We start from the raw sequence: 22,682 nt of genomic DNA, 5'->3' as shown, positions 1-22,682 counted from the left end.
TTCGATATCGCTCTTGGGGCTAAAGGGATATGGGGGAGGGGCGATGAGGGTATTGGTCAATGTTTTGTGATTGGATTGGCTTCGTGAACTTGAAGACAGTGAGGGGTGAGCATATTTTCAGGTATGGGTGTTCCAGTTTAAGTGGGGACAGTGGTGTGGGCAATGGCTCTTTCAGAGGCTCAGATTTTTTGGGGTTGGAGAAGGTCACACGCAGTACCTTAGAAAAAGAATATAAAAAACGGCTTTTAGATTTGGCAAAAACATTGCAGTTAACATTACCTGACAAAATACGAAAAGGAGAGGTAATTGCGGAGGTAGCTGAGCATTTAAATTTGCCTGAGACACAGTCAGAATCATTGGAAATGGCAAGAATTCAATTACAGACCAAGCAGCTTGAGCATGAAAAAGAATTAAAGCAGCTTGAATACGAAGGAAGGGAAAAAGAAAGAATAGCCCCAGCAGAACAAAAAGAAAGAGACAGGGAGGTACAGATCAGGGGAAAAGATCGGCCATGATCATAATGAATGGCGGAGCAGGCTCAAATGGCCTCCTGCTGCTTCTATGTCCTATTTTTTGGAAATTTTCTGTGAATTCTCTCCCCACAATGTAAAGTGCAACTGCAATTCAGCCGTTTCCAAACGGTAGTAGCAAAACCTCAATGACTGATGCTTCCTTTAGACAACTCTCAGGGAGGATGTCCGCCTCTGCGGTCAATGCTCAAAATTCCTGATGGTGCCAGTCAGCGCCTCTTACCTTCACCACTAAAATAAAGATCAGTAACCGTGCAATCTGTGTCCATCTACATTCATACTGTGCAGCATTACTTCTGCATTCTGGCACAGTTGAGAGATGGCAGATTATTTCCACAGTGAGGTGTGTAGTATTGAGCATTCAGCATTGAGATTTGTAGTATTCCTATGGTTAAGCATTGAGAGCTTAAAATGAGAGGAGACCATTTTGGTCATGGAGCCTGTGAAATCTGTCAGTCAGTAATAACTGGGGGAGGATCTCATGAAACCTATAAAATTCTAACGGGTCTGGACAGGGTAGATGCAGGAAGGATGTTTCTGATGGTGGGGGGGGGGGGGGGGGGGGGGTGTCCAGAACCAGGGGTCACAGTCTGAGGATTCGGGGTGGACCATTTAGGACAGAGATGAGGAGAAATGTCTTCGCCCAGAGAGTGATGAGCCTGTGGAATACCTTTTCACGAAGGTAGATGAGTCTAGAACTAGAGGGCATAGGTTTACGGTGAGAGGGGAGAGATACAGAAGAGACCAGAGGGGAAATCTCTTCCCACAGAGGGTGGTGAGCATCTGGAACGGGCTGCCAGAGGCAGTGATAGAGGTGGGTACAATGTTTCCCTTTAACAAAGTTCGACAGTTACATGGGCAGGGTGGGCATAGAGGGATATGGGCCAAATGTGGGCAGAATGGCTTTCTCTTGTGTATCACTCTTATGTATTTATGTGCTGCAATTGTTTAATCTCTTTTCAGAATCAATCACAGACTCTATTTCTGCATCGGAAGACATTGTTTAACAACTCTTACATTATCCTGAATTGTGAGTAGCTGGGTTTCCACCCTGAGTGTTGGTGGTTGGTGAATGCTTCTGGGGGTAGATGTGTCCTGGGCTCAACTCGGGTGGTCCCTGGTGCTCAGAGTTCCAATCTGCTGTCACGGACTTTGATGCAGACCCTTCCTCCGTCTACCTGAGGGTTGACTCTTCTGTCGAAGCTGTTGAAATTGATGGGGGAATGGTGACCCCTAGCAAACCCCCCCCCCCATTTTCAAAATGGAAGCGGCTCCACTGTCTTGTGAGCAGAGGGTGGTGAGACCTTGTTTTAATTTTTGCAGGCATCAGCCGCCAGTCTTTCTCTGGGGCTCTTGCTCTGATTCATGACTCCCGACGACATTCCCAGCAAGGCCCAGGAATGCTGTGCCAGTTGTGAAGCTGGGCGGGGAGAGGGGGGGGGGGGTGGAATTCAATTGTTTTGAGACCATGACTGTTCCCCAGCGGCAGGTAGCGATGACTGTTCTCTTGCTTTGCAGGGACGCAGGTGCATTGTGACTCGCGAGTAAACCTCAGCCTGGCTTGGTACCTGAGGAGTTTTCACTGCTATGATGAATATTCTGGAGTGAGTGTAAGTCATGCTGCCCTGGGGTTTTTCTGAATCGCGGGGCTGTGCATTCCACCTCGCGGTGATTAAGACATTTAAACTGGCTGTGAATTAGAAATGGAAAATGCTGCAAATGCAAGGGAACGGTTACCGAGTTACTCCATCAGAACCCAACGTGCTCATGTGTTCCCTTCCACACATTTCTTGCTTTGCCTCAAAAGCACTTGTGCTTTGAGTGAGAGGGAACGTACAAAAATTTGATGGGAAATTAGATCATTACAGATGAGAGAGAGCCCAATTTCCCCTCTAGGCAAAAAATAATTCCCCGTTGCAGCAGCTAACTTTTTCTTGAATTCTGTCTTCAAGCTTCCTGATATCATTGAATCCCTAGTGCTGAAGGAGGCCATTCGGCCCATCGAGTCTGCACCAACCCTCAAAGAGCGCCCTACCCAATCCCACTCCCCTGCCTCATCCCAGTAACCCCGCCTATCCTTTTGGACACGAAGGGGCAGTTTAGCACGGCCAAACCACCTCACCTGAACATCTTTGGACTGTGGAGGGGGGGGGAGAGAGAACCGGAGCACCCGGAGGAAACCCACGCACACACGGGGAGAACGTGCAGACTCCGCACAGCCAGTCACCCGAGGCTGGAATCGATCCCTGGTGCTGTGAGGCAGCAGTGCCGCCCTACGGCTAATTTTCATTCTCCGCTACTTTGAATCCGTTTTCTTTTTCGGGTCCCAGTTTAGCCGGAGACCGTTTGAGATTCTGGCTTTTAGATGCAACGTCAGCACTGACTTTTGTTTAAAAACCCCATTTGCACTATTTGAAAGAAAAGTCCGAGTCAACATGTATCCAACAACCTCGCTTTTAAAAAATAATTCCTGGCCAGTATCATATGCTGTGTGTGGGAGCTTGTTGTGCAGGGAGAGATGGTGGCTGAGTGGCATTGTCAATGGACTGGTATTCCAGAGACTCTGGGATATCTGCTGGGGACCTGGGTTCAAATCCAGATGGTGAAATTTGAATTCAATTTAAAAAAAAAAAAAAAATAAATAAAAAAAAAAAAATCTGGAATTAAAAGTCTATAGTGGTGACCACAAAACCCCACTATTGTAGATTGTCATAAAACCCCATCTCGTTCACTAATGTCCTTCAGGGAAGGAAATCTGCCGTCCTTACCCGGTCTGGCCTACATGTGACTCCAGGCCCACAGCAATGGGGTTGACCTTGAACTAGCCTCTGAAAGAGCACCCTGCCTAGGCCCACTCCCTCACCCGGGCATTGATCATGGCTAATCCACCTAACCTGCGCATCTTTGGACTGTGGGAGGAAACCGGAGCACCCGGAGGAAACCCACGCACAGACACGGGGAGAAAGTGCAAACCCCACACAGACAGTCACCCGAGGCCGGAATCGAACCCGGGTCCCTGGAGCTGTGAGGCAGCAGTGCTAACCACTGTGCTCCCCTCTGGGGAGATCACCTACACTGAGGAAACTTGTGGAGTGTGAGCTACGCAGCAGAGATTGTTGACTAGTTTAGCGTGGGGCGTACTCTGATGCAGTGCAGTGTGTAATTACAGCCACATGCTCTGAGCTATAGATTATTGCTGTTGGTAATTTGTAATAAGTTTTACGCAAGACTGGAAGCAACTGACTCCTGTCAATCTTCGCAAAGTAACTTTAAAAAAAAAAGATGATTCCCAACATGCCCCGTAATAATTCCTGTTTTCCTCCTGTAGGATGAGAGAGCAGCAGCAGCAAAGTATTTTGCCTCTGCCAGAGAGGAGCGTGAAGATGATGGAAGTGGTTATTACATACTGCACCATTACAACTCCTTCGAGTGTCAGAAAAACACTATTAGTGGGACGGTAAGCAATTTCCCATCGGAAATCCAGGCCAGGTATTAGAATGAGCTGAGGATTTATTATTGTTGAATGGTGAGCATGTCCGCATGCCCGGACGGAGGCTATTCAGCCCATTGTGAGTGTGCTAGTGCACTCGGAGTGACTAAGCTAACCCCTAACTCTGCCCCCCTCCCTGTGGCCCTGCAGTGTCTTCCTCCTCAGGCGCTTATCCAATTCCCCCTTTTTGAAAGGTACGATTCTGACATTGATCCTCCAAGTAGCTGTTTCCCAGACCACTTCACATCTTGGCTCAGTAAAGTTGGCCACATTTCCAATTTGAAACATTTATTCTTGATCCTTGTCCATTTTAAGAAACAGAGTCGTGAACACGGCCCAGCCCATCGCGTGAGCCCACCTCCCATCCATTGACTCTGTCTACACCTCCCGTTGTCTTGGGAAAGCGGGCAGCATAATCAAAGATCCCTCCCCACCTGGGTTATTCTCTCTTCCAACCTCTTTCATTGGGCAGGAGGTACAAAAGTCTGAGAACGCGCACTGACAGATTCAAAAACGGCTTCTTCCCCGCTGTTACCAGACTCCTGAGTGACCCTCTTGTGAACTGAACTGATCTCTCCACACATCTTCTCTACTGAGTAGTACTGCACTCTGAATGCTTCACCCAATGCCTGTGTCTATGTATTTACATTGTGTATTTATGTATATCCTATGTTTTCATGTATGGAACGATCTGCCTGGACTGCAAGCAGAACAATACTTTTCACTGCACCTCAGTACACGGGGCAATAAACCCAAACCCCATAAGTATACAAACTGGAGCAGCAGTGGGCAGTTTGGCCCTTCGAGCCTGTCCTGCCATTCAATACGGTCATGGTTGGTCTTCGATCTCAATGCCATATTCCCGCTTTCTCCCCACACACCTTGATGCCATTAATCTTTTTTTTAAAAAAAATGTCTTCACTGTATTCATTGTCTTGGCCTCCACAGCCTTCTGTGGTGGAAAATTCCACAGCTTCACCTTCCTCGGAGTGAAGAAATACTTGTTACATTTAGCTGGGAGTGATCGCTGCATCAACGTTCGCTCCTACTGTTCCCAGCTTTTTTGCAAAACTAAATCTAGAGCTGCCCTTTCCATCGTTTGGGCTTGTGACGTACCGGCTGGGAAATTTGTCCCACCGTATTTTAAAGAATTTTGTGCCCTCTGTAGCCATGAGCTAAACGGTCACACGACAGGTGGCTCCCGTGTAAGATCTTCGCCTGCAGCCGCTTAACCCCAGCAAATGGGCACCTAAAGTACCAACCATCCCCCACTTTATCCACGTTAATATTAGGGTGGTTGAAATCTGACTATTACAGTGAGTCCTCACTACTTGTTCTAGTTCCCCTCCCGCACATTGTAACTATGTGGAGCGAGGATCCCATATGAATGAATATTAAAAACAACGCTGGTTCCTTCTGGCATTTCTCACCCCGGGAAACCAGCATACGGGTTTAAATACTGTAACATGAGCAGCATTATGCATTCCCAACTTGTAAAATAAAATAAATCGCTAAATATAAAAATGCGATATACAGTCTATGTAAATGTTTCGACAAGTGTTGCACTCGCCTGGTTTGGGATTGACCGTGCTCCATCTGGTGGCAGACATTGGTTGGTGCAGTTAGCAGCTGAAGTCCATAGAATCCCTGCAGCAGAAGGAGCCCTTTCGATAATGTTCTTTATTGTCACGAGTAAGCTGACATGAACACTGCAAAGATGTTACTGTGAAAAGCCCCTGGTCGCCACACTCCGGCGCCTGTTCGGGTACACGGAGGGAGAATTCAGAATGTCCAAATTACCTAACAGCGCGTCTTTCGGGACTTGCGGGAGGAAACCGGAGCACCCGGAGGAAACCCACACAGACACGGGGAGAACGCGCAGACTGTGACCCAAGCCGGGAATCGAGCCTGGGACCCTGGCGCTGTGAAGCAACAGTGCTGACCACTGTGCTACCGTAATGACCCTCCAATAGAGAACCCTACATAGGCAGTGGGAGGAGCTGCAGCGGTGAACGTCTGGACAGAGGGTGGGCGTGGCAGCACTGGGTAAAACATCACGTGTGCACGCAGGCCACAGGAAGTTATAGTGCAGCTCACGATGTTAAATGGATATATTATCCCTATTTTGTTGTTGAAGCGAAGGCAGGAGGTCATTAGTTGATTGAAATGAAAATCGCTTATTGTCACAAGTAGGCTTCAAATGATGTTACTGTGAAAAGCCCCTAGTCTCCACATTCCGGTGCCTGTTCGGGGAGGCTGGTACGGGAATTGAACCGTGCTGCTGGCCTGCCTTGGTCTGCTTTCAAAGCCAGCGATTTAGCCCCGTGCTAAACCAGCCCCTTTCAATGCTAAGCAGGGATTTGCTGTACTACCTTGTCAGTAACCTGCCAACTTACTTTTTCCATTCTATCTCCCTCCTACCATTTGTGGGTCCGTGCTATCATATCCTGCACCGTGGTTGTCCATTTTATGGTCCTATGTTCAACCAGTAACGGTAGAGTGGCCAGAGTCCCAGGTGGCCACAGGCTGCTTTCCCCTTTGAGGGGGAGAGCTGACTGGTGGTGATTTAACCAGAGGATCACCACACCTCAGGCGAGGGGCAAGGTTGAGAAGACTGGTTGAATAATCTCAGCCGGTGCGGGAATTGAACCCACGCTGTTGGCCTCGCTCTGCATCGCGACCCAGCTGTCTAACCAAGTGAGCTAAACCAATATGGCCTCAGTTGGTGACCGTTCCAGCTTATCATTCCTCCTCCCAGCTGTGATTGTTTTTTTTAACTAATATTGTTACGGGCCAGAGTTTATTCATGGAGTTCACCTGACCCACAACGTTTAATAGGGTGTGGTTATGGGGAGCACGAGGGCCCACTTTACAGGTGTGGTGCAACAGAGAACAAAGTATTTTTAAACAAAACGCATGAATCCCATTAACATTTTTAAACACGCACAGTAAACATCTCTGCAACCATCAACTAAAATAGTCCCCCCCCCCCCCCCCAAAGAATACCGTACTCTATAAGTAACCTTTAATCTTTCCTTACGACATCCATAAGACAAAATACCCTTTTTAACACGGAGATCAGGTTTAAATTCACTACTGAGAGCAGTTATCACTTTGAAAATCCTCAAATGATCTGGAGTCAGTCTTTAGATTGCAGGGAGATCCTTATACAGCTTCTTGCTTTTCCTGCAGGTATCCAACTCAAAACTAAACTAAAAACACCCTGTAGCTGCCTGCTCAAAAACGAAAGTGAAAGACAGACAGCCCAGCTCCACCCACTCTCTGACATCACTGCAGCTATCTGACAAACACCCATTTCTTAAAGGTACACCCACTACAGCTATTCGATAAACACCCATTTTTTAAAGGTACACCCACTACAGCTATTCGATAAACACCCATTTCTTAAAGGTACCTGCACATGACAATATTGTGACCCCCCCCCCCCCCAATGCCCACACTAGCCTGTCTGCAAATCCTGTAAACTGCTATTCCTGATTTTTGGTCATTCTTGCAAGTATTCTATCTGTGCCATTAGTTCATCTGTTTTATTCACTGGACTCCGGTTCTGTTGAAGTTTATACCACCAGCACTGAACAACTCCTTTGTCTATTTTGTTTTCTCTGCCTCCTGTACTCCTATTTCCAGCTTTTGTTTCTCTCCCTTCTGAATCTACAGTCAGCCTGGCAGGGACATGCCAACCTGATTAGAAACCCCCTCCAATTGCATTAGCGGCCGACCCGGCCACGATATTAATCCCAGCCCTGTTGAGGTGGAACCTGCCTGGCTTGTACTTCAGAGTGTCTTGCTGCAGTTATATACAGGGCCTTGGTGAGGCCACATCTTGAGTGCAGTTTTGGTCTCCTTGTTTGAGGATAGACATTCTTGCGATTGAGGGTGTCCAGCGAAGGTTCACCAGACTAATCCCCGGGATGGCAGGACTGGCATATGGCGAACGACTGGATCGACTGGGCTTGTACTCTCTGGAGTTTAGAAGAATTAGAGGGGTTCTCATAGCAACATATAAAATCCTGATGGGGCTGGACAGGCTAGATGCGGGAAGAGTGTTCCCGATGTTGGGGATGTCTAGAATTCGGGGAATAAAGGGGTAAGCCATTCGGGACTGAGATGAGGAAGAACCTCTCTCAGCTGTGAACTTGTGGAATTCTCTCCCACAGAAAGCTGTTGGGGCCGGTTCGCTGAATATATTCAAGAGGGAGCTGGACGTGGCTCTGGCTGCTAAAGGGATCAAAGGGTATGGAGAGAAAGCGGGAGTGGGATACTGAATTTCCATGATCAGGCATGATATTGAATGGTGGTGCAGGCTCGAACGTTTGAAGCATTTTCTTGTCCTGCTCTGGAACATTGGCTATTTGAGATTTGGGACGGGTGAATGCTGGTTAGAAAGCAAGGGACGCTTGGGGGTGGAAGGGAAACTCCTGCATTTCCCGACAGTCCCTCCTCTTCTCCCTGTCGGTTACTCAGTTCCAGTTGCCGCCTGCATACCCGTGAGCTGCAGAGTGACCACCCCCTGAAACATTCTATCCGTATATCTGTCTTTCTGTCTCTCGGATGCACTGCAGTGATGACAACAGCTTCTCAAACACTGAGTTCAAACTCCTCCAGCTGATGACTCATCCGACACGTAATTGTCCAGGACAACCTGGAGTTCCCACATGAAACAGGATTTGCATTTGATGGGACTGAGGTGCCCTGCTGTCACTCTCTTTGACCACGAACCTTTTAGTTTAACCCACTGCCCGTCCTAACTTGGGAGGGGCGGTGGGGGGAGAGTAATACTTTGCAGTAATATCATCATATTTCCTCTTTGTGACGATGGTTTCAGTTGTATTTCAACTGAAATATAAAAGTGTTGTGTGTGCCAGGCAGCAAGGTTGAAAAACGGAGATGCCGATCTATTGCATCCAATACTTTTAAACTCTGGACTGTCCAAATCTTCTCGCAGTGGTCGGACTAAATTCCAGCAGCCAAAGTCACTGGAAAAGCTCAAAGTCTTGGTATTTTTCGTAGAATTTACAGTGCAGAAGGAGGCCATTCGGCCCATCGAGTCTGCACCGGCTCTTGGAAAGAGCACCCTACCCAAGGTCAACACCGCCACCCTATCTCCATAACCCAGTAACCCCACCCAACACTAAGGGCAATTTTGGACACTAAGGGCAATTTATCATGGCCAATCCACCTAACCTGCACATCTTTGGACTGTGGGAGGAAACCGGAGCACCCGGAGGAAACCCACGCGCACACGGGGAGGATGTGCAGACTCCGCACAGACAGTGACCCAAGCTGGAATCGAACCTGGGACCCTGGAGCTGTGAAGCAATTGTGCTATCCACAAGGCTACCGTGCTGCCCCTTAAGTGCAACAAGTTGGCGTAACCAGAGGGAAAACTGAAGTGGTGGATGGCTTTCACTCAAGTTTGGTTTTCAAAGGTGTGCGAATTGTCGGAGGCAGCTCTACAGCTGGGGTGATCTGGGGAAGCATGAGTTAATATAAGAGCTTGCTTTTAACACCGGGGAGGAAGGGCTAAGGTTCGGGTGAGCACTGACCATTGTATTAAACAAAACCCTATGTACTGTACATGTGTGCCCCTGGTGTTGTGACGTCGCAATCCGATTAATTTAGGGCGTTTAATGATGCCAACGGTGCCATATAAATGTAAATGGTATACTAGAACTCGGCGTGTCTAACAACTGAATTCTCTTCCAGCTACAAGTCAAATCTTTCGACCAACCAAAACCATTGCAAAATAGGACTCTGGTAAGCAATTGTTTTTTTTCCTTCAAATCAGCACGTCTCAATCCTATGCTTGACATGTGCTAATGTGGTTAGTGTTTAACCTTCAATTATTTTATTGTTATTTTGAGACATCTGTAGTATGATACATCTATGTGACTAGACGCTGTGAACGTCTCCATTAACCGCACGTCATCGCCCAGGTGGTTCAGCTGCAGAAGCCAGGGGGCTGTGGTCTCACAACTGGCGAGCTCTGCTGAATTACTTGGGCACAGCTGTGGTGCCAGTGTTGACTGCCTGGTCGCTGTCCATGCCAACGGTGAATGTTATTTAGACCTCGCTGGTGAAGGCGCAGCTCATTGACGCACTCCAATTGCTAGCTTGGCTGCCTAGTCCAGGGATAGAACGGAAAGTTTGCTCGATGCAGCCTCAACCAGCTGTGATGTGTTGTATAATATGACTTGGATGCAGTGACCCTGCTCATTGTTGCTTTATCTTCACAGCCCATTAAACTTGAAACCATTCCCAAACCAGTCGCCAAAAGAAATGCAGAGGACAAGAAAGTAAGATTTAGCTGCGCAACTTGAAAGATGAGGTGGTAGGGAGAACGTCGCGGAATGTATTCTTATAAAAACCGAGCCAGAGCAAAGTTTTAGTGAGTGCTTCTTGGGTTACATTTTTTGAGACTATCTGCCATTGAATTGAATCTTGGGAGAATTAAGCATCGTGCTCAGAGTTTTTTCATTCTCATAGCTGTGTGCCGGACCCTACGTGGGTCTTAGAAGATTTCCCCCATATTTGTTTCTTTATATTCTCCTGAGGATTGTTCACCAATCTTCATTAATGAATTTGAGCCAGGCTATGGAAGAATGGCACAATGGTTAGCGCTGCTGCCTCAGCACCAGGGACCCGGGTTCAATTCCGGCCTCGGCTGACTGTGCAGAGTCTGTACTTTCTCCCAATGTGTTTCCTCCGGGTGCTCCGGTTTCCCCTTAACGGCCCAAAGATGTGCAGGTTGGGTGGATTGGCCCTCTGTCAATGCTGCGGGGATAGGGCAGGGAGAGTGGGCCTGGGTCGAGTGCTCTTTTGGCGGTTGGGTGCAAATTCAGTGGGTCGAATGGCCCCCTGCGCTGTAGGAATTCAGTGGACTCAGATTTCCACTGAAAATTGTCAGCTGTGAAAACCAACAAACATTTATTTTCTTCCAGGAAGAAGACAAACAACCAAAGAACGAACAGAAAGTCACAAATAAAACCACCGAGGTAGTCACTCCTCCGGTAAGTTTTACCTCTCCGCCATTTCCGGTTGCCTCCTCTGCTCTGCTCCTGTAGAGTCCGGGATATGTTTCGATACGTTTGCTCAGCACGTTTGCTGAACCAGGCCTTGGTGTGGTTCTGCTGTACACCATCCTCCTTCCACCTCTCACTGGCTAACGCGGAGTCGATTGCTCTTGTTTAGCTTTCCGTTAAATGCAGCAAGCCTGCTGCTGACCCTCGGTTAGCTGAGAGTTGGCAATAAAGATTTGCACCACAAAAAAATAATAATCGCTTATTGTCGCAAGTAGGCTTCAATGAAGTTACTGTGAAAAGCCCCTAGTCACCACATTCCGGCGCCTGTTCAGGGAGGCCGGTACGGGAATTAAACCCACGCTGCTGCCTTGAACTGCATTGCAAGCCACCTGTTTAGCCCACTGTGCTAAACCAGCCCCTTGAGACGCACCAGAGCAGAAAGGCCATTTGACTGACTCTACCTCTGGCGTAATCTGAGATCACGCCTCATGCTCCACGCTGACCCACTTCTCTTAATGTCCCTTCACCATGTATAACTCAGGCGTAAAACTGTTGAGATTATACAGGATTGATACTCATTTTAAGTGTTTCTTTTTCCTTTCTTTTGAAGGCATTGGGTGGGTGGGATGTTATTACAAATATATTTATTACAAATGTATGTAATTTCTCAAGATAAGAGTTCAAAGGCATTAGAATCCTTACAGTGCAGAAGGAGGCCATTCGGCCCATCCAGACTCAACCAAACTTCTGGAAGAGCATCCGACCCAGGCCCACTCCCTCACCCTATCCCCGTAACCCCACATAACCGTTAGACACTTGGGGGATATCTGGCATGACCAATCACCATAGTTCACCTAACCTGCACATCTTTGGACTGTGGGAGGAAGCCCGAGCACACGGCGGAAACCCCCCCCCCCCCCCCCCCCCGGTCTCTGGCGCTGTGAGGCAGCAGTGCTAACCACCGCGCCGCTGTGTATTTCATGAGACTCAAACAAACGGTGACGACTGCTAGAGAGTCATACTTGGGGCAGCATGGTGGTGCAGTGGTTAGCACTGCTGCCTTACTGCGCCGAGGATCCGGGTTCGATCCCGGCCCCGGATCACTGTCCGTGTGGAGTTTGCACATTCTCTGCGTGGGTCTCACCCTCACAACCCAAAGATGCGCCGGGTAGATGAATTGGGCACGCTAAATTGCCCCTTAATTGGGGGGAAAAAAGAATTGGATACTCAAAATTTATTTTTAAAAATAAATAAATAAATGGCAGGGTATGTGTTCGGGTTCATCTATGCACCATACTCTATCAACTTGGAAGTTAGACAGATAACTTTATATAAAAAAAGAGAGAAAAAGAAGTCATACTTTACAGTGCAGGTAGCGGAGAATTCACCGTGTCGCAGGTTTCAAGCAGAAAGGGTTCTTCTGTCCATGCAAAGGTGAAATCTATCCCTACTCGCCTCATGATCTTGACCTTACTTTGTGCAATCCACATCGGCTATGATATTAGCACATCCAGCTTCGACAAGAATCACTTGCACAACTTGACTGCCATTCATTGGGGAGAGTTATAGAACAAAGAGATCTAGGAGTACAGGTTCATAGCTCCTTGAAGGTGGAGTCGCAGGTGGACAGGGTGGTGAAGAAGGCATTCGGCATGCTTGGTTTCATTGGTCAGAACATTGAATACAGGAGTTGGGACGTCTTGTTGAAGTTGTACAAGACATTGGTACAGCCACACTTGGAATACTGTGTGCAGTTCTGGTCACCCTATTATAGAAAGGATATTATTAAACTAGAAAGAGTGCAGAAAAGATTTACTAGGATGTTACCGGGACTTGATGGTTCGAGTTATAAGGAGAGGCTGGATAGACTGGGACTTCCCTGGAGCGTAGGAGGCTTAGGGGTGATCTTATAGAGGTCTATAAAATAATGAGGGGCATAGATAAGGTAGATAGTCAACATCTTTTCCCAAAGGTAGGGGAGTCTAAAACTAGAGGGCATAGGTTTAAGGTGAGAGGGGAGAGATTCAGAAGGGCCCAGAGGGGCAATTTCTTCACTCAGAGGGTAGTGAGTGTCTGGAATGTGCTGCCAGCGGTAGTAGTAGAGGCGGGTACAATTGTGTCTTTTAAAAAGCATTTAGATAGTTACATGGGTAAGATGGGTATAGAGGGTTATGGGCCAAGTACGGGCAACTGGGACTAGCTTAATGGTAAAAACTGGGCGGCATGGACTGGTTGGGCCGACGGGCCCGTTTCCATGCTGTAAACTTCTATGATTCTATGGTTTTTATTGTCGAGGAAGAGGGAAGCATGGCAGGCAGGCAAAGGAAACTTAACGCAGGATTAAATGGTTTCCATTCCAGGTTTATAAAGGGAGTAGGTGAGAACGTTCCGGATGCCCTGGCTCTAGTTTAGTGCACCACTCCTTCAGATTGCAACATTTTGCACGCCATACTTTTTTGGGAAGGATCGGTGAGCCTGTTTTTAATGATGTTGGCTGGAGGATAGATATTTGCCAAAGACCAGGGATAAATCCTTTGCTCTTTAAAGTAATGCCATGGGATCCTTTATGCCCAGTTGAAAGAACAACCGTCTTACCCAAGAGACGGCATTTCTATTTCTGACTTGAAAATCATAAAGTTACAGCACAGAAGGTGGCCATGCGGCCCATCTTGGCCATGTCTGTCCAAGGATACCCAGGTGCCCTTTCTAATCCCATCTTCCTGCACCCGCTCCACGGCCCTGTAGTTTAAGATGCAGATCCAGGTACCTTTTAAAAGAGTTTAGGGTCTCTGCCTCCACCACCAACTCGGGCAGCGAATTCCAGACACCCACTACCCTCTGTGTAAAAACGTTCTTCCTCATATCCCCCCGACACCTTCTGCCACTTATCTTCAATCTATGTCCCTGGTTCTAGAACTCTCCACGGGAAACAATTTTATCCTGTCCACTCTTATCTCTTCCCCTCATAATTTTTTACGCCTCAATTAAATCACCCCTCAGCCTTCTTTGTCCCAAGGAAAATAACCCCGACCTATCCAATCTCTCCTCGTAGACACACTTTTCCAGCCCTGGCAACATTCTTGTGAACCTCCTCTGCACTCTCTCCGGAGCAATAACGTCCTTCCGGGAATGTGGTGACCAGAACTGCACACAATACTCCAGTTGTGGCCTCACCAGTGTTTGGTACAATTCCAACATTATATCGTACTTTTATATTCGATACCTCTGCCAATGAAGGAGAGCATTCCATCTGCTTTCTTAACAACCTTGTCTGTGTGAGCTGCTGCCTTTCGGGGCCTGTGTGCCTGTACGCCAAGATCTCTCACTTCATCGACCCCTCCTAGTATATTCCCATTTATTGTGTACTCCCTGTAACTGTTTGACCTCCCTAAATGCATGACCTCACACTTCTGTGTTAAATTCCATCTGCCACTTTATTGACCACTCCACCTGCCCATCTTCATCATTTTGGAGATTATAGCTATCCTCTACACTGTCCACCCCTCGGCTAATCTTTGTGTCGTGAGCCTCCGCTTTGAACCGCTGCAGTCTCCCTCTTCCCCCTTTGCGGCGACTCTTTCTATCTCCCCTGTCACCCCTTTCGCAACTCTGTGACTCCAAGAACAATACAGCGCAGGAGCAGGCCTTTCGGCCCGCCAAGCCTGTACCGGCCATGATGCCACTCCCAGTGCCGGATCCTGGATCCTGACTCCTCCCCTTGAATGACCCCTCCATGCCACGCTACCTTTTTGTGACCGGACACTAGTCCATTCTGCTCGCCTTTCTGGTACTATCCCCACTCTACCGCACCTCCAGAAGAGTGAAGCTGAGCGTCTTGGGGAACTCATTTCCGAATTCAGCCGCTGAAGACGCTGCTGCTCATGTGGGGCACTTGATGCGCACGAGGCCAGAGTTGGAGGAACACCAAGATTTGAAAGGTTGTAGGGCAATGTGAGGGTGAGAAAGTCCACGTACAGAATATTAACGGCATTGGCTTTATCCACCATTTCTGTTCCCTCGTCCGAAAGCCGAATCAAGTGAGTTGAGCATAATTTTCCCTTAAACCTGTGCAGACTCTCCTTTATTGACCCATACCTGTCCAAATGGCTGTTAATTTTATCCTGGGTTATTGATGCTGCAATTTGAGACCAAGGGGGTATTTACGTTTGTATGTAACTGCTGTCAAATCATAGAATTTACAGTGCAGAAGGAGGCCATTCAGCCCATCGCGTCAGCACCAGCTCTTGGAAAGAGCACCCTGCCCAAGCCCACAGCTCCACCCTATCCCCATAACCCAGTAACCCCACCCAACACGTAGGGCAATTTTGAACACTTGAGGGCAATTGAGCCTGGCCAACCCACCTAGCCTGCACATCTTTGGGTTGTGGGGGCGAAACCCACGCAGACACTGGGAGAATGTGTAAAAGCCACACGGACAGTGACCCAGAGCCGGGATCGAACCTGGGACCTCGGCGCCGTGAGGCTGCAGTGCTAGCCACTGCGCCACCATGCTGCCCAACACACTTACAGATTTGATGGAAATATCCTGTCCCCACTCTTGACGTCCTGTTTGTCCAGTATCAGTATTCCATAATGCACTGGTCAGAGTCGGGGGCTGCAACGACTCGTTTTGATTTTTGCCTGAACCGAAGAGGATTTCTTGATGCTGTAAATGTTTCACTTACTGAATGTATTGACTCGGTAAGTTCTTGATTTAAAAAAAAAAAAACCCTACAGATGTGCTCAATTGTTTCCCGTTGACCTGTTTTGCAGGGTTCGGTGGCAAAGACCTGGGAGGACGCGCCATACTTCTTCATCATTCAGGTCCAAGAGGCGAGGTTAAAGGCCGACTCCCCCGAGAGCCGAAAGTGGAATTTAATCTGTAGGTCTTAAGTACAGCAGTAAAATAATGCACAAGCCCTGATTTGCAGCGAAGAGTCACAATGAACTGGGCTATGCCGGAGGAATTCATTTGTGAAATGAATTCTCTCCTGGCGCACACGCACACCCACCCCTCCAGCGATTGCAGGCAGTGATGTGAATTCTGTTGTAGCTGATAAGCTGTGGAGCTAAGAACTGAGGAGATGATTGATGAGCTGGAGGAGATGATTGATGAGCTGTAGGAGATTGATGTGACGGGCCGAGGGTGCGGGGACCAAAGTGGGAGGGTAGACCAGATACGGTGATAGGTGTGATGCCAAAAGCTATATATATATATATATATATATAAATATATATATATGCCGATAAACAAAAGTTAATGTTTCAGATTGAGCACCTTTCAAATTCTATTCTGCTCACATGTCCTGAGGAAGTAGCATAAACTGGGGCAAGTGACCTGCTTTGGCATCCGACCAGAGATCCCGTGTGTTCATAGTTACTGTACGTGGTGTGGTTTGCTGCCTGGAGTCTGTGAGCATGCCAGTGTCGACCTGATGAAAGGGCACTTGCCCTTGGCGTAACTGTGCATGTCAGATTGGCCTGTCGTACGCTTGCACCTTCTGAGCTGATTACCACCCTGCGCTTTGTCTCTCTTTGCAGTAGAATTGGAAATGGTGGGACCGCACGGATACATTTCTGCCACAGATTGGCCACTGATGATTGTGAGTGTTTTCTTAATCTGGAAGCAATTTACTGAGAAATCAGATTCTTTTCAAGGGTGGCTCCATTTAGTTACGCCTGTGGGCCAAGTGGGTTGTGAGTCCTCGAAAGTAAACCGGACAATTAATGAAAAGATGCACTATCGAAAGCAAGTCCGCTACGCAAATAAGCAGATGGGTTTTTCCAAACCTGCTGCATGTAGAGAATTCTTTCCGATGTAGGCTCTGCTTTGCAAGGCTCAACTTTTTACCCAGCTTTCAATTTTCACATTTACTGACCGAGTGCCCACAATGGTGTGAACAGACCTCTATTGACTTGATCCAAGATGGCGACGGCGTGTGGCGACTCTGCGAGCCCCCCCCCCCCCCCCCCCCCCATCGTATGTCCTATGTTTTTCCATGTACGGAATGATCTGCCTGGACTGTACGCAGAATAATGCTTTTCACTGTACCTCGGTACACGTGACAATGAACCTATTCTAAGACTAGACAGGTCCACTCACAATTGGAGTAATGAGCAGGATTATGTTTTACCAGCCAATGTAAAGGGGATTTTGGCCAGAGGCGGAAGAGGTGTTTAACCAGGGTATCCCCATCAGGAGCTGATCCAGGAAGGGACAGCCTGAGGAAGCAATGACTCAGGGTTGTAAGGATACCGGACCAGACCCCAGTGTATGATGGGAGACCAGACCCCAGTGTATGATGGGAAACTGGACAAGAAATTCCCAACGATTTTGCAATTTGTAAACTGAGGAAAGGATACATCGCCCCCAGGAGTAATTCCACTGACAAATAGGGATCTTTTATATTAAAACAAATGTTTTCTTTAACATGGGACCATCAACAATACAGAAGGAGGCCAGTCGGGCTGCACCCATCAGGGCTGCACCCAGCCTTCGAAAGCCCACCCTATCCTAGGCCCAATCCGTCACACTATCCCTGTAACCTATCAATCACCGATTTAAAATGAACCTTTGATCTAGCATTCATTGACGTTTGTGGGCGAGTTCTAAACTTTATTATCCATTGCATTTCCTTATTTCACTCCTGAAGGGCCCAGATCTTTTAAAAAAATTATTTTTTTCCAATTAAGGGGCAATTTAGCGCGGCCAATCCACCTACCCTGCACATCTTTGGGTTGTGGGGGCGAAACCCACGCAAACACGGGGAGAATGTGCAAACTCCACACAGACAGTGAGCAGGGGCCGGAATCGAACCCGGGTCCTCGACGCCGTTACGCAGCAGTGCTAACCACTGCACCGCAGTGCCGTCCTTACCCTGCCAATTCGAGTCCGTGCCCATTCCTTTTGATCAGTTACTTTCCCAACCAGGTCAGTACATTTCCCTCCGTTTCTTTAACTAAAAGTCTCTTTTGTGGGACTTTAATCCAATGCCTTCTGCAAGTCCAACTAAAACACCTGTGGACATCACCCTGATTTTGCCATCTTAAAAAAAAAAAAATTGGTTCGGTGTGATCTCCCCTTTACAAAACAATGTTCTGTTTAATAAATTATGTGTAACGTTGGTGGCATGAAGTATTGTTTGCCTCCTCCCAACGGTGAAAACAGTATAGAGGCAATGAAACACTATCGCTCAGTAAAGCCCAGTCAATTCAGTGCACTGCCCCAACCCCCATTGCGCATCAGTGCAACCTCCGATGTTTGCACTGTTCACTGCCCGTATCCTGTCACGAATTCACGTTGCGGTGGCGTGCGGAATCATGTGGCCTCACTCACTCAACTGTTTTTCTTTCTGCAGTTCTACATGGTGATGTGTATCATCTATGTGCTCTACAGTGTCGTCTGGCTTTTCCTGCTGGCCTGTCACTGGAAGGACTTGCTCCGGATCCAGTACTGGATAGGCGGGGTCATCCTGCTTGGAATGCTGGAGAAGGCAGTCTTCTACGCGGAATACCATAGGATCTCGCAGCAGGGCGTGTCAGGTAAATGGGGGAAGCGAGTGAATGCCGGCAAGTTGTCCATCTCCCCAAGAATGTAAATTGAAAGTGGCTGAAGGCTTAGTCTTGCGGGCCACAGGTTCCCATTTCCTGGTCGACCGCAAAATCGTGGGTGTTGGATAAGATGGTGTTCAACTTCGGTGTGACCCTTGCACAGCCAAAATCTTCTGGTATTGCTCTCCTGTAAGAATTTATGCAGGTTACTGGAGGAACCCCCCCCCCCCCCCCGGGCCCACACCCCAACAAAGGGAGCCCCCAGCTACTTGAGAGGCAAGGGCCACAAAATAACTTTGTATTTCAGGCCAACCCCATTCCTGCATTATCAGAAAATAATTTTTAATTCCAATTTATTCATAAATGGACTTCAGGCGTTAACGGGTTCTTTTAAGATTCAGCTAGCGAGACTTCCGGGTGCGGCTATGCAGAGCTAAGTCGCATGTTCGGCAACTCTCGCTTGGAACGGACTTTTGGGCTCTTTACAGGGCCCCCAACGGAATATTTTCGACATTTCCCAGTGTGGGAAGAAGACTGCAACATTCCCCCGACAGTGCCCCCCAGGAATGGTATGTCTCTTGGTTACCAGACCCGGCAGAAACAGTAAAAGATTTGGCTGGAGCTGCAGGAATAGACAAAGGCCTCTTCCAGTATGCAGGCGGGGGAAGGGCAAGCTTAAAGCTGCAAGCTGACTTGAGGGCCTTTATTAAAGGTGAATTCTAGCAGCAGAGGGAACAACTGTGAAAATATCTCACCAAGGCCATTGAAGAAGCGGGGACGAGGCTTCCGGTGGCGGCCATGGAGGAGTAGGTCGCGCATTCGGCAACTCCTGTCTGGAACGGACTCTCAGACCTTTTTCAGGAGTTTCCACAGATTTTTTGGGGCAGATTGGTGAAGCGAACACTGCCAAAAGGATTCTCTCTCTCTCTCTCCCTCGACTTCCGGTTGTGGCTATGCGGAGCTAAGTCGCACATTCGGTGGCTCCTGCAAAAACTGACTTTTGGGCTCTTTTCAGGGCCCCCAACGGCACTTTTTCAACGTTTCCCGGTGTGGGAAGGAGTTAATAACCGCTCCCCGTCAGTATATGGCTTTAACTAGGAGCGGGGCGACAAAAAATGTGGTGGTGGACCCGAAGAAGGGAGGGAAGAAGGACAAAATGGCGGCAGGCGGCGACCAGGCAGCATGGAGGCAGTGGGCGGAGGAGCAACAGGAGGGTATCCAGCGCTGCCTCAGAGATTAAAACGGACCTGCTAGAGCCGATGAAGGCTTCTATTGATCAGCTTCTGGAGACACAGACGGCCCAGGGGGTGGCGATCCGCGAGGCCCGACAAAAGATCTCTGACAATGAGGACGAGATCTTAGGCCTGGCAGTAAAGGTGGAGGCGCACGAGGCGCCCCACAAGAAATGGCAGGAGCGGTTCGAGGAGATGGAGAATCGGTCGAGGCGGAAGAATCTGCAGATTCTGGGCCTCACGGAGGGGCCGGACGTGGGGGCCTATGTGGTCACCATGTTGAACTCGCTGATGGGAGCGGGGTCCTTCCAGGGGCCCCTGGAGCTGGAAGGGGCCCATAGAGTGTTGGCGAGGAGGCCCAAGGCTAACGAGCCTCCGCGGGCGGTGCTGGTGCGGTTCCATTGGTTCGTCGATCAGGAGTGTGTGCTCAGGTGGGCCAAGAAGGAGAGGAGCAGCAGGTGGGAGAACGCGGAGGTTCGGATATATCAGGACGAGTGCGGAGGTGGCAAAGAGGAGGGCCAGGTACAATCGAGCAAAGGCGGTGCTGCACAGGAAGGGGGTGAAGTTTGGCATGTTGCAGCCGGCGCGACTGTGGGTTACTACAAGGACCGGCACCATTATTTTGAGTCTCCGGAGGAGGCGTGGGCCTTTGTTCAGGCCGAGAAGCTGAACACAGACTGAGGGTCGGGATGGGCGATTGGGGTGGATATGTTATGCCTATTTTTTGTTCGGGGTGGGGGAGCCCTTTGCATTGTTTTGGGTTTCTTTTTCTGTGTTTTTCTCTTTCGGGTTGGGGAGGGTGGATGGGGCAGGTTGGGCACTGTTTTGGTTGGTGGCGGGGCCTGGTATTTGGAGAGCGCGGGCTTTTTTCCCGCGCCGAAGACTGGGGGGGTGGGGCCGGGGCGGGGAAGCGAGGATTGTTTCCCGCACTTAGAATGGAGGGGGGAGGGGGAGAGCCTGTGGATGGGGAGCGGGAGGGTGTTGCCACACAATGGGGGGAGTGGACAGGGTCAGCAGGAGTCAGCTGACATGCGGAAGTGCAATGGGGGGAGTAAACCAGCTAGGATGGGTCCTAGCCCGGGGGGGGGGGCGGTGGAGGAGGAATCTAGTTGCTGCTGCTAAGGTCAAGGAGGAGCTGGAGCGAGTGGGGTGGGGGGGGGGTTCAAGACGGGGGTATGCCATTGTGGGGAAAGGGCCGGGTGTGGGGTGCGGGCGCGTGGCTGGCCGAGGAGGGGTCATGGCTAGTCGGCGGGGGAGGGGGGCGGGTACGCCCGTAATCCGGCTGATAACCTGGAATGTAAGGGGACTGAATGGGCCGGTTAAGCGGGCCCGCGTGTTCACGCACCTGAAGGGGCTCAAGGCAGGGTGTGGTTATGCTCCAGGAGACACACCTGAAGGTGGCAGACCAGATAAGACTGAGGAAAGGGTGGGTAGGTCAGGGTTTTTCACTCTGGGCTAGATGCCAAAAATCGAGGGGGTGGCGATCTTGGTGGGAAAGAAGGTGTCATTCGAGGCGTCGAGCATTGTGGCAGATAATGGCGGCAGGTACATAATGGTAAGTGGTAAGTTGCAGGGAGAGAGGGTGGTACTGGTTAATGTGTATGCCTCGAATTGGGACCATGCGGGTTTTATACGGCGTATGTTGGGTCGGATCCCAGACTTGGAAGTGGGGGGCCTGATAATGGGTGGCGGCTAGAGTGCTGAGGGGATTTATGGACCAAATGGGAGGGGTGGACCCTTGGAGATTTGCAAGGCCAGAGGCTAGGGAATTTTCATTCTTCTCATGTCCATAAGGCTTATTCTCGAATCGACTTTTTCATTTTGAGTAGGGCGCTGATAGCGAGAGTAGAGGATACCGAGTATTCGGCAATAGCCATTTCGGACCACGCCCCGCATTGGGTGGACTTGAAGATGGGGGAGGAGCGGGACCAGCGCCCGCTGTGGCGCTTGGAGGTGGGGCTGTTGGCGGACGAGGAGGTGAGCGAGCGGGTCCGAGGAAGTATAGAGAGGTACTTGGAGACCAACGACAACGGGGAGGTCCGAGTGGGGATGGTATGGGAGGCACTGAAGGCGGTGGTGAGGGGAGAGCTGATCTCCATTAGGGCCCACAAGGAGCAGAGGGAGAGGCTGGTGGGGGAGACGGTGAGGGTAGACAGGAGGTATGCGGAAGAGCCTGAGGAAGGATTGTTGAGGGAGCGGTGCAGCCTCCAGGCCGAATTCCTGGTGACCACCAGGAAGGCGGAGGTGCAGTGGAGGAAGGCCCAGGAGGCGGTCTACGTGTATGGGGAAAAGGCAAGCCGGATGCTGGCGCATCAGCTTCGGAAGCGGGACGCAGCTAGGGAGATCGGGGGAGTTAAGGACAGGGGAGGGAGTGTGGTGCGGAGTGGGGTTGACATCAATGGGGTCTTCAGGGACTTGTACGAGGAATTTACTGATCCGAGCCTCCACGGGAGGAGGGAGGGATGGGCCGTTTCCTGCACCAATTGAGGTTTCCAAAGGTGGAAGAGGGACTGGTGGCGGGACTGGGGGCGCCGATTGGATGGAGGAGCTGACCAAAGGGATAGGCAGCATGCAGGCGGGGAAGGCACCGGGGCCGGACGGTTTCCCTGTCGAATTCTATAAAAAATATATGGACCTGTTAGTTAGGACCTTTAATGAGGCAAGGGGGGGGGGGGTTTACCCCCGACTATATCCCGGGCACTGATCTCCTTGATCCTGAAGCGGGACAAGGATCCCCTGCAATGTGGGTCTTACAGATCGATTTCCTTGCTAAATGTAGATGTCAAGGTGCTGGCGAAGGTCTTAGCCTTGAGGATTGAGGATTGTGTGCCGCAGA

The 22,682-nt window shown here is 49.5% G+C and overlaps 1 protein-coding gene across 4 annotated transcripts in view; it reads left to right on the top strand.

Annotated features, from left to right (window-relative positions):
- Positions 1-1,418: 1,418 nt before the first annotated feature.
- The window catches only part of LOC140402478 (transmembrane protein 87B), a 45,162-nt gene continuing 23,898 nt past the window's right edge, over positions 1,419-22,682 (top strand). For 2 of the 4 annotated variants that reach the window (XM_072490298.1, XM_072490294.1), the window contains exons 1-9: positions 1,419-1,560; positions 2,049-2,140; positions 3,859-3,987; positions 9,748-9,798; positions 10,278-10,337; positions 10,983-11,051; positions 15,837-15,945; positions 16,605-16,666; positions 18,422-18,605. In XM_072490298.1, the coding sequence (XP_072346399.1) occupies positions 1,419-1,560; positions 2,049-2,140; positions 3,859-3,987; positions 9,748-9,798; positions 10,278-10,337; positions 10,983-11,051; positions 15,837-15,945; positions 16,605-16,666; positions 18,422-18,605 (898 nt within the window). The remainder of the gene's footprint in view (positions 1,561-2,048; positions 2,141-3,858; positions 3,988-9,747; positions 9,799-10,277; positions 10,338-10,982; positions 11,052-15,836; positions 15,946-16,604; positions 16,667-18,421; positions 18,606-22,682) is intronic. The other 2 variants (XM_072490296.1, XM_072490297.1) reach the window with 2 other exon arrangements.

This window comes from Scyliorhinus torazame, chromosome 25 (assembly GCF_047496885.1).
Source record: "Scyliorhinus torazame isolate Kashiwa2021f chromosome 25, sScyTor2.1, whole genome shotgun sequence".
In the NCBI taxonomy this organism is placed as follows: domain Eukaryota; kingdom Metazoa; phylum Chordata; class Chondrichthyes; order Carcharhiniformes; family Scyliorhinidae; genus Scyliorhinus; species Scyliorhinus torazame.
The sequence above is the reverse complement of the archived record's forward strand: the minus strand, read 5'-3'. Positions and strand labels throughout refer to the sequence as shown.